General features: G+C 44.4%; 1 protein-coding gene across 1 annotated transcript; it reads left to right on the top strand.

The window, feature by feature from the left end:
- The first annotated feature begins 367 nt into the window (after positions 1-367).
- Positions 368-6,508, top strand: si:ch73-174h16.4 (leucine-rich repeat-containing protein 14). The gene is made up of 3 exons (XM_012859652.3): positions 368-964; positions 3,108-3,914; positions 5,822-6,508. The coding sequence occupies exons 1-3, from the start codon at positions 687-689 to the stop codon at positions 6,387-6,389; spliced, it is 1,653 nt and encodes a 550-aa protein (XP_012715106.2). The 5' UTR covers positions 368-686; the 3' UTR covers positions 6,390-6,508.
- Positions 6,509-14,381: the final 7,873 nt, after the last annotated feature.

Here is a 14,381-nt window from a genome sequence, read left to right as displayed (position 1 = left end):
GTTAACATTTTAATTAATGAAAGTAATGTATTATTAATAATAAATAATACTATTAATATTATTAATATTAAAGTGATGATTTTTTTATTTGTATAATGATTCATGTTCTTAAAATGACATGTTTGAAAACTTACATTTGGATTTATTTTCATTTTATAGGCAAAATTTGACAAAAAACAATACATTCATGCAGCAATTTTAACATTTTGAACCGGTTCTTTTTTTATTATGTTAAGTCTGTGGTGTACACTGTTAATAGGAGAGTGTTAAAAAAAACAATTATTTATTATTTATTATTATTATTAGTAGTATTTATTTATTTTTTATTAATATTATCCCAGGCTTCGCTCTGACTCTGGGAACGCCTATGCGTGTTTACGTCACTTCCTGGCGTCTGACCCAACTGTAAACACCTCTCTCCAGCAGCAGCAGCCTCAGTTAGCAAACATGATCTGCCTGCCTTACTGCCGAGCATTTAACCAAGCCTATATAAGTTATTTCTGCTCTTTATCACTGTAGCTATCAGATGAAGCCATAAAATCGTTTTTATACCACACAGCATCCAGTTGGCGCCATTAAACGAGTCTTAATCCTGATGGAGCCGCATTAGCTCAGCTAGCTCGCCTTCAGATGCACTAAGGAGTCCGTGTTGCGCACAGATCTCCCTCCGCCGGCTTGCACCGAACATGCTGCATTCGTTGGTGAGCCTTTGCGCCAGGGAGGTGGTCAGCGACCACAGCTCGTCGCCCGCCTGGCTCCGCTGGGTTCCCCGGGAGCTCTACGGGGCGCTGCTGGAGGCCGCCTTCGCCTGCTGCAGACCGCTGGCGGTGGGCGAGCTGGTGCAGCGGTGGCCCGAGCGCTCCCTCCGCGTCGGAGGACGCAGGAGGACTGGGCAGCCTGCGCCCAGCCGGCTCTGCATCCAGGCGCTGTTGCTGGCTGTGGTCAGGGGACTGGCGGAGCACAGGTGAGAAACGCCCCCCTTTTTCCCCATTTATTGTCTCTTTAAGGTGCGATTTCAGGGGAAAAGTTTCTACAACTCGTCGAGGCAGTCGGTTAACTTCACATTCAACAAGTTAAATGGATCAGAAACTTCCCCCTCGAGAGTAAAAGCAATCTCTGTGTTGACATGTGTATTCTAATGTGTATTCTAAAGACATGCTGAAAGCAAAGTTTAAGATGAGAGATAAGGGGATGCTTAAACATTTTTTTGGCATTGATTTTACACAGACAGATGGAGACATAATAGTTAACCAAAAAAGGCACATAACTAAAATACTGGAGAAATTTGGTGTGTCTGAATGTGGTACTAGATGCACTCCATGTGAACAGAAGTTAAACTTTGAAAGTGAAAGCGAACTTGTAGACCCAAGATTGTATCGTGAGCTTATAGGAAGCTTAATATATCTCATGATGTGCACAAGACCTGATATTAGTTGGGTTGTAAAGTAAACTCTCACAATATCTGTCACAACCAAGGGAGTGTAACTTGGTAACAGTAAAACATGTGTTGAGATACTTGAAAGGGACAATAGACAAGAGTTTTATGCTTTAAGAGGAGCGAGGATAAACTTCAGCTCATAGCATAGCGCAGCGATGCAGACTGGGCGACTGATCAGAGTGACAGGAGAAGCGTTACAGGTTATTGTTTTAGCCTTAATAAAAAATGGACCTGTTCATCTCATGGAAGTCAAAGAAACAACAAACGGTGGCTCCGTCTACATGCGAGGCAGAATATATGGCATTGGCAGCGACAACACAGGAAAGTTTGTATCTTGTACAGTTGTTGGGTGGAATGGACAAAGACTGCATGTATATGCCAGTTACAATATTTTAGGACAATCAAGGAGCAATAGCTTTGTCAAAGAACCCAGATGTAAACCTGTTGATATCAAGTATCATTTTGTCAGATCTGCACTTTATGATGGAAAGATAAACATTGTGTATTGCTCAACAGCAGATATGGTTGCGGACGTTTTTACCAAACCTGCCACAAAGCTAAAACTGGGAAAAAATTTTGCATTATATGTTTGGAATGTAAAATAACTTGTTTTAAATGTTCAAAAAAAAAGAAAAGAAATAAGTTTGACGATTGTATAGTGCAAGAGCAAGTGGGGGTGTTGACATGTGTATTCTAATGAGTGCTCTTCAATGACGTCACTAATGGGTGTGACTATAAATTGTGGACCGTGCGACTATTCCCTGCCCTTATGATGACAGCGGCAACACTCTGAAACCTTTATTTTGGTGTTAAGGATTTTTGATTCTATTTCACATGATGTCTCGTTATAATTAGAGTGGCTCGTGTTACTCTGAGCTATCTCTATAGGTATGCTGCTATAGGTTTAGGCTGCTGGAGGACATCAGGGTCTATTTTTTTCTCACTCTACTGAATTCTCCTACTGTTCTCCAGTTTACATTGCTTGTTGTCATTTCAGCTTTTAACTTATTGTTCTGTATTTTTTTTTCTTCATAGAAGGTATGCCTGGTCTGTCGTTCTGTTAGTTGTGTCATCATCCAAGGAAGACAGATCATCCTGCTATTACCATCTAATGTAGAACAGATTACTGGATCAATGTGTGCTTCTGTGCTTTTTTGTCTGTCTTGTTGTGTCTTCTGTAACCCCCAGTCGGTCGGGAGCCCAGTTCTGCTGGAGGTTTTTTCTTCTCGTTAATCGGGAGTTTTTTCTTTCCACTGTCGCTTCATGCTTGCTCAGTATGAGGGATTGCTGCAAAGCCATGGACAATGCAGACGACTCTCCCTGTGGCTCTACGCTTTTTCAGGAAGAGTGAATGCTGCTTGTCAGGACTTGATGCAATCAACTGGGTTCCCTTATATAGGAAATATTTTGACTAAACTGTATAATCTGACCCAATCTGTATAATCTGATGGAATTTGACTTTGGAAAGTGCCTCGAGATGACATGTTTCATGAATTGGCGCTATATAAATAAAACTGAATTGAATTGAATTAACCACACACCACACAAAGTGGGCCACACACAAATGCTCGCCTCGTCTTATTCTCCCTCCACTCCCCGATTATTCCCCCCGCGCCGTAACTAAGATCTGGATCTGTGACCTCATCGTCCTGTCATCTTATTTCCCCAGGTCAGCCCTGCAGGTTCTGGATATCTGCGGTCTGCAGGGAGACGAGGGAGGCATGGGGGACCCCATGGGAGGCTGGTCTCTCACCGTGGCCCTGTGCACCATGGTCGTTCAGGCCCGAGCCGGAGCGCAGAGGGCCCAGAGGAAGGAAGGAGACCGAGAGAGGAAACGCTTCTCGGCGCTCGAGAGGGAAAGAGATTTGAAGCGAGAGAGGGGGCAGAGGGCGGGCGTGAAGGCAGAGGAGACGGGACCCAAGGGCCCCGCCAGCGAAGAGGAGCTCATCAGAGGAGTCCGGAGGAGGATGGAGATGGAGAGAAGAAGAGGGACTGCGGTGACGGGTCTGGGAGGCAGCAAACCTGAGGCGGAGGAAAAAGAGACGCAGTGGGAGGTGTCGGTGCACGTCAGAGCCGATCTCTTCGTGAACGCCCGCTCTTGGGAGCGCGTTCGCTCGGCTCTGACCACACCCGGGCCCTTGAGGCTTCAGTGCCGATACCTGCGGGTGGAGGAGATCTCGGCGACGAGCATCAGGACCCTGCTCAACCTGCTGCCTCGCAGGGCCCTGCTGGGCATCGACGTGCGCTACAGCAGCCTCGGGGTGGCCGGCCTGGCCGAGCTGCTGCCTCTGCTCGCCACCTACCCCAGGCTCAGCTCCCTGCGGCTGCATTACTGTAACCTCGACCTTCGCAGGGACAACCCCGGCCAGGAGGAGCTCCTGAGGGAGCTGTCGCGGGGGCTGGCGGACCTGCAGGAGCTGCGGCAGCTCAGCCTCACTGCTCTGCGGCTGCCCGGACAGCTGCGTGTGCTGCTCAGGTATCGTTTCCTCGGTGGCACTCGTGACGCGGTTGTTTGACGCAGTCCCGGGTAACAGCACATCGCTGGTATTCCCCAAAGTGCAGCGCCTTCTGGGTTTTGGCAGTCACACTTTAAGAAAGGTGTTAGTTTCCTTCTTTAACAAAACTGTGTTGGCTGCTCTCCCTATTTTTTTTTTGTTAAAGATTAGAACCATCTAACCTTTTCAAATTTTTATGCAATAGACCAACTAAGAATAGCTCAAAGTTATGAAGTTGAAGGTCACCGGTAAATTATGGAGCTTGAAAAGAGCCACAACAAGTGGTTTCATGCATGTTTTACCAAAGAAATAAAAAAAAAAAAAGTTGGCATACATTTGTATCCAGTCTCTTTTTACTCATACACACACCAGTAAAATCCAGCTGCAGGAGTTTGCAGCTCAAACTGGAGAGCTAGTCTAATCTGGCCTGTGCAAAAGAGTGGCAAGAAGAAGAAGAGCTATAAGTGGAGATGACACAGCGAACGTGTAGAAGAAGATGCTCGGGTCAGATGTGACCAAAATGTAACTTTTTAGTTTATATGCAAACGTGTGGGGCTGCATCCGAAAACTTCTAATTATAGCTCCTAGCTCCCGTTCGGTGACCTTTCATGGGGTCAACAGTAGGAATTGTCGTGGGGAGGAAAGGAGCTTCGGTCTGCTGAGCCGATTTCAGGCAGCCTTTGACTCCGTCATTACGGGACAGAAACGCACACGGATGATGGGAGTCAAATCCAGGCCTGCAGCCTTCCGAAAAAGAACCATAAATCACGCAAAGTCAGACAAATGTGGCGAACGGCTGAAGCTCTCTGTTACGCAAACCAAAACAAGTGAAGGTAAACTTGTACAGACTCTCTAGAGGAAGCATACAGGCTCCTTTTCCTACCTCCTTCCTTACTGACTGCACTATTCGGACAGCACTTATCGTGGCGTCTGCTTTAGCTAAAGCATCCTTACCCCAAAGACGTTTTCTGATGCAGCCTCCATTTAGCAGAAAACTGACGCGACACCTGGTGGTGGCAGCGTCACGCTGTGGGGATACCTTTATTTAGCCCAGGGGTGTCAAACTCATGTTGGTTTAGGGGCCGCATTCAGCTTAATCTGATCTCAAGAGGGCCACACGAGTAAACTCATTGCAAGATTAAATAGAACTAATAAATGTGGACTTGTTGATTTTTATATTAAGTTAATTTCACTTTTACACAATATATTATGAATAACCTCAGCGTTTTTAAGAAAAGTATGTGCAATTTCAACAATACTTTTACTCAGTTAAACATTTATTTGTGCATTATGCATAAGTACTGATCATAGAGATTGTACAATGTTGAAAAACATTTATTCCCATTTTTTGGAACTTAAAAACACCTTCCTGCATGACAAAACACATCAAACAGATAAAGATTAAGAAATGATTTGAATTTTTCCACACCTGAAGCTTAATCTGCTAATTAAAACACAGCGCCCCTCATGGACAATATAGGAACTGCATATTTTCAATTAAACGAAGTACATGTTTTTTTCAATAATTGTTTTATCATTCTCTTCCTTTTATCTTGTCCACTTGTGAAAGTCAAATCTGATGAGCTCTTTGTGGCATCGTATTGCCACATTGCCAGACAGGACACTGGGAAAAAAAAAAATTATTTTTATTTTTTTATAATGATAATACATTTAGCCACAGGGCCGGACTAAATTGTTCGGCTGGCCAGATCCGGCCCGTGGGCCGTATGTTTGACACCCCTGATTTAGCCAGTTCAGGGATCTTTTCAGTTAGGCCCTTCGTTGTGACACTGTGCAGTAAAATATGGCCCACCTTCAAAACGAAGACAAGAAACAGAAAGTCTATAGTATTTAAACTTTTAACTTTAACTTTTTGTTTCTTTCCCAGCTCGTTGCCGCAGCCCTTGGAGGTCCTGGAGCTGCCCTATTTGAGCCTGAGTCCGACCGACCTGGCCTATCTGTCCTGCAGCCATCACGTCTCCTCCCTGCAGCAGCTGGACCTAAGCGAGAACTGCCTGGATGAGACCACGGTGCCCTCGGTGCGCCGCCTCCTCTCGCAGGCCTCCAGCAGCCTGCTGCACCTCTCCCTGAGCGGCTGTGGCCTGACCGACGGCCTTCTGGGCCTGTTGCTTCCCTCCCTGGGAGGCTGCTGGGCCCTGAAGAGCTTGGCTTTGGCCCTCAACCCCCTGTCCATGGCGGGCCTCGTTGAGCTGGTGCGGACGGCAGCGCGGATGCCCTGCCTGCGACAGCTGCTCTACCCAAACCCCCTGGAGGACTACCTGCCGGGGCTGCCCGATCTGCCGTCCAGCACTCAGCTGCTGGAGTGGCCTCTGGATGAATCCACGGACACGAGCGCGACCAGCAACCAGCTCAGCAAGGTGCTGACGGACAGCGGGCGCGCTGACCTCCTCTTGACCTGTGACCTGCTTAATTACGATAAAGACTTGGTGGACTAGAGAAGAGGCGAGATTTTTAAGGTTTAAGTTGTTTTACCAAAACCAGCAGCAAAACTTACATAACTTTGACAATCGTATCTAAACCTCATATAAAAAAAAAAACACTTCATGTTTTTTTTGGTTTCTTTTAATCCCAATTTTCCTTTCACTGCCTGCTTGATAAGACAATCCAAATTAACCTGATTATTTTTCCTGATTCTCAAGTAGCAGCAACTAAATCAGCACATTATTTTCTTTAATCAGCTCAAACGTGTGACACCGTCGGGGTTTATTTACACTGTTCTAGCTCATTTGTAGCATGTGAACCACAACGTAGGTTTATTCTGCACCAGTACTAGTAAAACGTCGTTAAAAAAGATGCCAGGATCATTTAGCAACAATTCAGAGAACATAGCAGTAAATAACACGTTTCCTGTGTTTTCTTTTAGTAACTTATTATTTTCTATTTTTTTTTTTTTTTTTTTTTTTACAAGGTGAATGTTTTCTCTTTTTCTTCCTGTCTCTTCCTCCGTTTTATTTTGTGCAGAAACCCACTTGTACGTTAAAAGTCACACATTAATAACAGGTCTCTCTTTGTAAATTAGAACTCGCGTCTCAATGAGAGCGCCTGTTTAAATAAAGGTTTAATACTTTTCTTTTATGGTTAATAAGTTTCCCACCAGGGCTGGTCAGACAGGATCATTACAGACTCGTCTTTGAGTCGCCGCCTGTGGCGCTAAACCGGCGCGTACATAACCTTGGTCTACTGTTTCTGCTCAGCCAAAACAAAAAAATACTCCTGGAATATTTGGGGACAATCTGATCTATTTTAGATCAATTACAGAGCCATGGAGAACTGTTTGCAAGCTTTTAAACTTTATAAGCATTTAGTCACATGCAAACCATAAAGCCGATTGTGTTTTTCCGGGATTTCATGCAATGGACCAACACTTAGTAGTGCGTAATTGTTACGCAAAAGGAAGACAACACGCTGTTTGTAAATGTTTTGCAAATAAAAACCTAAATGGGTGGCTTTAAGTTCCTTTTAATGATGTCATGTAAAATCCCAACAAGGGGAGGAGGGGGCGGGGCAAAGTGTGTGATTGTAAGGCGCCTAAGTGTGAAAAACAAGGCTATAAACACTTTGGCAGCTCCCTGTATGCTCGTAGAATCCCTGCCGGTAGAAGAATGATTGGAGGCTCCAGGGTTGGAAGTTTTGAGGCGTGTTCATCTTTTTGCTGTGGGTTTTTGTTGGTGTCCTGAGAGCTGGACACAAAAGGAAGAGACTCCCATCTCCCCTCTGCTTCTCCAGCACGTGACCTCTGAAACGTTCTCGTCTGATTCCGAGGTGGAAAAGATTTTTTACAAACCGGACCGCGTGACCACTCCAGAACAGCTGGGTCCGACTAGGCGAGGCCACCGCGGGGTATTTATAAGACCATCAGGCAGCAGGCGGTGACAGACGATCCTGAGATATCCATCGATCTAACCTTTCAACGGGGGGAGAAGGGAAGAGGCGGCGGGTGGATTAAATGGGACAGGATTAAGGCTAAATTCTTCTCGTGCTGATTCGGGACACCTGTATGTGTGCAACCAGAGCCTTGCACTACTAACCTATGATGGAAGGTCACAGATTAGCTGCCAGGTTGCTCTCTGACCCCAGTGGTATTTATTTTTTTATTAAAATAAAGCACCAGAGGTACATCGTGTCGGTAAATAATTAATCTGTTCTCCCATTTATGCCACCATACCCCATCTAAATAACTGTTTGCCCTTTTTTAACATAAGGGAATATAGGGAACTTTACAAACAGTTACCTATGTAGCACAATTTTTACATATCTTAACTAATTGTGAGCTTACCTTCATGTCAACATTAATCAACCGACATTTAATAAAACAAAATTTTTTTTCACTTATATGTTCAGTCTAAGGGCCACAGTTAAGCTAGCACAATTGGTAGCACTGTGGCCTGCAGCAAGAAGGTCCTGGGTTAGAATCCAGCCCCTGGTTTTTCGGCGTGGAGTTTGCGTGTTCTCTCTATGCATGCTTGGGTTCTCTTGACTTAGTCCAGCTTCCTCCCCGAATCCAAAACCATGACTGTCAGGTTAACTGGCCTCTCCAAATGGCCCTTAGGTATGAGTGTTTGTGTGTCATGAGTGTCCCATGTGCCTCTTGTGTTGCCCTGTGATGGACTGGCAGCCCGTCCAGGATGTACACCGCCTCTCCGCCAATGACCGCTGCTGAAAGGCACCTGCGACCCTGCATATAAAAGCTAGTGTAGGATCAGGTGTTTTCACTGTCCTGGTGGATTTCCTCAACAAAGGTGGGTCCTCACTGTTGGGCTCTGTGGCCGTCTTTTTGTTAGTTGCAGCGATGGTCTGGGACTCCTCCTCGCAGCCTTTATTTAGCTCATCAACAGTCTCTGGTGGAGTTTTCTATAAACAGCAACAATTTCACCACAAATTTGTCCATCCTCATTCAAATTCAGACTTAATCTGTATCTCAATGAGGATGGACAAATTTGTCCATCGTTCACCTCAAATGAACGTGGAGGAGCTACTTTCTGCTCAAATGTTGCATCTCTTCCATCTCTCATCTTCCTGAATCCTGATCGTGTCCTTATGTGACAGTAGAGGGAGAATCTTGTCTGATATCTCATAGAACGGCTCTTGGTTCGCTTTCTGCTTTTGCAGCTTATATCCCAGCTCTGATTACTTATTTTGACATATTTTGCTAACCTGGCAGGGTTTGTATGGATCTTCCTGTTCATCAGCAGTTCAGCAGGTGAAGACCCGCTTTGTAGAGCCAGATAAGGGTCAGAGTCACTGCCTGCAGTTTGTTGTTGACTGTGTATTGTGTGGACTTGACGTGACGTGCAGAAATTCATGCTGTCCAGAAAACATTTGCCTTTCTCTGCTGCCAAAGCAACGGTCCGTTGTCACTAACCACGGTATGTGGCATGCCACGTTCGACAGGCAGATTTGGTATGTGTCGTGACATAGTTTGATGACACGTTTGCTCATAGAGACATCTCAGGGTAGTTTGAGTAGTAGCTCAATAGTTATCATTAGATAGTCTTTACATTCAAAATGAAACAAGTCCATTCTTACTTTCAGTCATTACATTTTGCCAAGTGTCAGATTTGGCCAGAAAAAAGACTCTCTTGCACTTTTTAATACCGAGGTCACCTTTATGTGTCCCATGCAGAATGTCTTTTTTCAAAAACTAGTGGGATCCCAACTCTGCCTTTCCAGGTCGCCTCTGACATTGTAAACCTTTGGACATGAATCTGCAGGCCGTTCATGTTCCGCATGAAAAGTTGCAGCTGGGACACTGATCATCTTCATTAGTTGAGCTCACACCATCACATGTAGGCGCTCTGGAGAACGTCACATATCTGCATCTCATTCAGAGTGTCTTTATTGATGGCTACCAGTGGTCTGTGGGCTGTCTGCACTGTAAAAGTTGAAAGTCCATGCACATAACAATTAAGCCGATCTAGTTCATATAAGCCAGTTTCAGCATTTTTTTTCCAGTTTGGGCATATGTGCATTCAGATTTAGTCATGGCTCTGGATGCAGAAGGTACTGGTTTCCATTGGTCCCCTTCAGCCTGGAGAAGAACTGCTCTGATCCCATCCTCAGCCCCTGTGAACGTGTGTAATTTGAGTGAACAGTATAACCTTTTGACTTCCCTGTGACTTGACGCCAGTCTATAATTGGTTACTTTAAGATTCTCCTTGGGCTCGTGGCCAATCAGAGCTTTTTATGCCCTTCAACATCCAGTCAGATTAATTCATTGTACCTGTCAATCAGAACCATACCCCTGGCAGCTTAGACGCAGAAGTGCAAATGTCAGTCACACACATAGCTCTCAACTCTCACGCATTGACCGTGTGACACACGCATTTCACTAATTTCACACGCTCACACGCAACACATGACATTTCACACGCAAACATGGAATTTCTCACGCATAAAAATCACAAAGCCCCTCTGGGCTGCGGACGACAAAACTCCGCCTTCTGCTGAGCTGATCGGCTTCTTTCACAGCTTGTGGCCATCAGTAATTCCTGCTGCAGTTCGTGTTAACAGAGCAGCAGGAAGAGTGATCAGAGTTATGAATAATTTTAGTCTTAACAGTGGTGAAAGTGAGCCGGTAAGGTCCTGTACCGCGTACACAGGAGGGGAGGGGGCGGGGGGAGAGCTGCTGCAAGATGACCGGTTCATTCAGAACCAGTCATGGCTGCACGCTGATCATAAAACAGTTCTGCTAACCAGATGCAGTTTAAAACGCCACTTGGTCTGTTAATACGTTTAGTTTTTATTAATTCTGCATTTTTTAACTACATGCACCGTATTTCTGTGCCTCAGCGCTTGCTCCTCTCCCCCCTCCTTTCCCTCGGAGCAGGTGCTTTTATCACCGTTCACCATTCAAAACGTGAATAACTACGTTTAATGTCCTCACATCGGTAGCAACGTGTGCCAGTTAAAGTCAATAGGAGAGCTGTAGCTGTGTTTCATGCTATTTTATTTTTAACAACATAGAATCAGTGGCGCTTCGGTGGGCTGCTGCCTCGCGCTTTAATTCAGGTGCGCACTTTTAAGGGTCATTTTAAAGAACTTGTAACATCAGGGGCTTCATCGTACCCCCGTTCCCTTTATAGCAGCCCTTTACAGTATTTAGTTATGCATTTTCCCCGCTGTTTATCCGTCGCACGCAGCGCACGGGGGTAAAATCCGCCCACCTCACCGCCCAGAGCGCACTGACGAGAGCAATAGAGATTCGTCTGATCAGCGCGGCGACTGACTGAGAAACCTGTCGCTGTGAAAGGTGATGAGAATGTTATAAACTGTAACAGTCTAGAAGTGCATTGATCTGAAAGGGAGACATCAGCAGCTGGATCGTGCGTAAAGACGCAGCGGGAACCTCTGTGTGCTTCAGTGTTGCTGCTGAGGGGAAATTCTTGACCATAAAGACTTGATGAAACTCAGCCTGATTCACCAATCAGGTTATAGATTTACAATGATAAACAACCCATAGATGAATGTGTAACAGTGTAATAATTTGGTCAATAATTTAAAACTACTTAATTTTATTCAGTATTATTTGAGCAATTGTGTATTTTTTATGTCTTAATCCATTAACTGAACAATAAAGTATTAATATGTCTCTTTCTCTTTTTAACACAAGTAATACATGTCTACTTCATTGTCTGGTGGGATAAAAATTAGATGGAGTTGACTCCACCAGCTCTTCCAGGGTCCGGTTAGCCCCGCCCCCAAACAAGCCCCGCCCCCAATTAGCATAATCTCACTCTGAACTTTTGATAAAAGTTGAGAGGTCTGGTCACACATGATGCAAATGCATCCAACGACAACAAAAAGACAGGAGAGGGTGGTGTGGCGAAAGAAAATTTGGTCATTTAGTCAACATTCGCCGTTGGCTTCAAACTCTTTGGTGCTTTTCGACCCATGATGAGTTTCTTAGTTCTCTCCTGGTACCATGTCACGTTTGAAGACAGTTGGGAAAACAACAATTTTGTGCATTACCTTCACCAAACGACAAGGAGTTTTTAAATCAGCAAAGGCATGCTAAAAATCGGTCATTAAATATTTAAAAATATTCTTATAGCTCACATCAAATTACTTTTTTGATAACTCATTCTGTTTTTCTGTACACCACTAACACAGACCCTGACTGCCACCTAGTGGCCAAAGCATATCGACGCCCAGTCATCACAGTGACAACCTGATGAAGAGCACATACGTCATTGTGCGGTTGTCCCTGCAGCATGTTGTTGTAGAAATAACTCCCTCCACCCTTAGGCTTGCAGGTGGTTACAACTGTGACTTTTTCTTGGCACGGCAGAGCAGGTTGAGGTAAAACAGAATATGACAAAATGCAAAAGAACAGAACATTCAGGGAGAAAAAATATATATTTTTGTTCAAAGTCAAAAACGACAGGACTTAATTGCGTAATTAGTGTAAAATACAAAAAAGGATTAACTGGGAGAACAAATCTGTTATATTTTTGTTCAAAGTCAAAAAGGATAGGACTTAAATGTTGTTAGTGTAGAAATATACAAAAACAGATTAACCACTAGATGGTGCTAAAGGATAGCTTTCCTATCTGCTGTTACATGCAATTAAACCCCAAATTATTCATACCCCTGTCAGATTTGGATTTAGCATTATGCTCATGCAACCGTACATTTATGTGTACATCTACATTTGAGGCTGCGCAGTGGGTAGGGCTGTTGCCTTGCAGCAAGAAGGTTCTGGGTTCAAGGCCAACCCTGGATCTTTCTGCATGGAGTTAACATGTTCTCCCTGTGCATGCGTGAGTTCTCTCCCGGTACTCCGGCTTCCTCCCACAGTCCAAAAGAATGACTGTTAGGTTAATTGCCATCACACTAATCTCTAGCTCCCTTCACAAATTTTGCATCGGACCGTGATGACTTTGGACACCGTTGATTTAGACTAGACTTAGACAAACTTTATTGTCATTTTGTATGCACAGAGTGCGTACAGAACAAACAGTGCAAATTTCCTGATTTTCCTGAGTGGACCCAGACTCTGGTACATCAGAGGGTTTGTAGCCTGAATCCAACATTGAAAAAAAAAAAAAAAGCATGTCCTGAAACACTCAGAGTCCTCATCTTCCTTCTGTGCTGATTGACGGCACTCAGAGACACATCTCCTGCAGGTCCCCTCCTAAGATTAAACCCCAGCTGTTATGATCATTTCTCCCAGCAGGGAAGGGCTTGATTTAGATCGTGAGGAGATTGAAAAGCACATATCATTACAGCCCAAGACAGCAGAGAGTATCTATTTGAAATTCTTTGGTCTCGGGGAGTGAGTGTCTGCCAATTGTCGAAAGAGAGTAGAATTGCTGAAATGTTGAAGACAACTTACAAAAAAAAAAACCATTAAGGAATGACATATTATTAAAAGAGAGGTAAACATGCGCCTTACTGTGTTGTTTTTGTTATTCTACGAGCGAAAGCTTGTTGGTTCTCTGAAAAATGGTCCCCAAGATTTGTCCATATGAACTTTTTCATGTTTTCATCTCCTACAGTGAGGTTTTGTTTTGTCCCCTCAAGGTTAATTGAATCACAAGAGTTCTCTCAGATTGAATGGTCTGTTACAGCGAAGAAAGGGCGAGGGGGTTGTGAAGCCTCCTGAACTTAAAAGGTTAGCTGGGCGTTCCAATCATGGTTTGATTCAGCCTTTCTGTAGCACCATAAATCTGTTGTTATAGCGATTTTTCTTCACCGTTCTGTGCTCCAAACTGAAACTCCTCACCGTAGCGATGTTAAGATATTTTGTTAGTCCCTCTCACAGTCAAATAAATCATCTTTAGCTTATCTTTTTTTTTTAAAAAATGTTAATAAAACCAATGACTGGTGATATTTTCTTGCAGATTTGTACAGAATTTTTTTAGAGTCAGGATTTCTTTCAGTCTTTATTTCGGGGACGCTAAGGGGAAGGACTCTCCGTTGGGTTCTGGACCAAGCGTTTGTATACACAGAAATTAAACACAGCGACATTATCCTGTGGACAGATGAGACCAAGGCAGAGATAATTGGATCTTACCTGTCTGCGTTTGGTTTGGGGTGAAACGGCTGACCTGAACGGAGGATGTCTTCAGCCAGTGGAAGGAGGTCTCTTGGGATCTCGTGAATCAGGGCGCTGTACATATCCTCCATGGAAGAGGCGGGGATATTCATTTCCAGATGCTGTAGGTTCTTCACATGTGTCTTCAATGTGGCATGGAGGGCTGGGACAACACCTGTAGAATGGCACAATGAGGAGACCTGATGAGAGTACTGTTCAGTTTCCTCCATGCTGTGGGAGTATGGGATGTTAAGAAGGCTTGTGAGGGTCAATCGGGCCTTCTATACCAGAAACAGGAGCTATCTCCACAATATCACCAAGAAAATGGGACGAATAAACTTCTCAAGGACTACGTACTGTCTCCAAACCTGTTTACGGTGTTCATAGACAG

Source organism: Fundulus heteroclitus, chromosome 21 (assembly GCF_011125445.2).
Source record: "Fundulus heteroclitus isolate FHET01 chromosome 21, MU-UCD_Fhet_4.1, whole genome shotgun sequence".
Taxonomy (NCBI): Eukaryota; Metazoa; Chordata; class Actinopteri; order Cyprinodontiformes; family Fundulidae; genus Fundulus; species Fundulus heteroclitus.
Note: the sequence above shows the minus strand (reverse complement) of the source record. Positions and strands in the feature narration are given on the sequence as shown.

Bases quoted from the DNA above. Each gene is read 5' to 3' on its own strand.
- si:ch73-174h16.4 (XM_012859652.3), top strand. From the start codon at position 687: ATGCTGCATTCGTTGGTGAGCCTTTGCGCCAGGGAGGTGGTCAGCGAC. The intron at 965-3,107 runs GTGAGAAACGCC...TTATTTCCCCAG, and splicing joins AGGGGACTGGCGGAGCACAG to GTCAGCCCTGCAGGTTCTGG. The intron at 3,915-5,821 runs GTATCGTTTCCT...TTTCTTTCCCAG, and splicing joins CAGCTGCGTGTGCTGCTCAG to CTCGTTGCCGCAGCCCTTGG.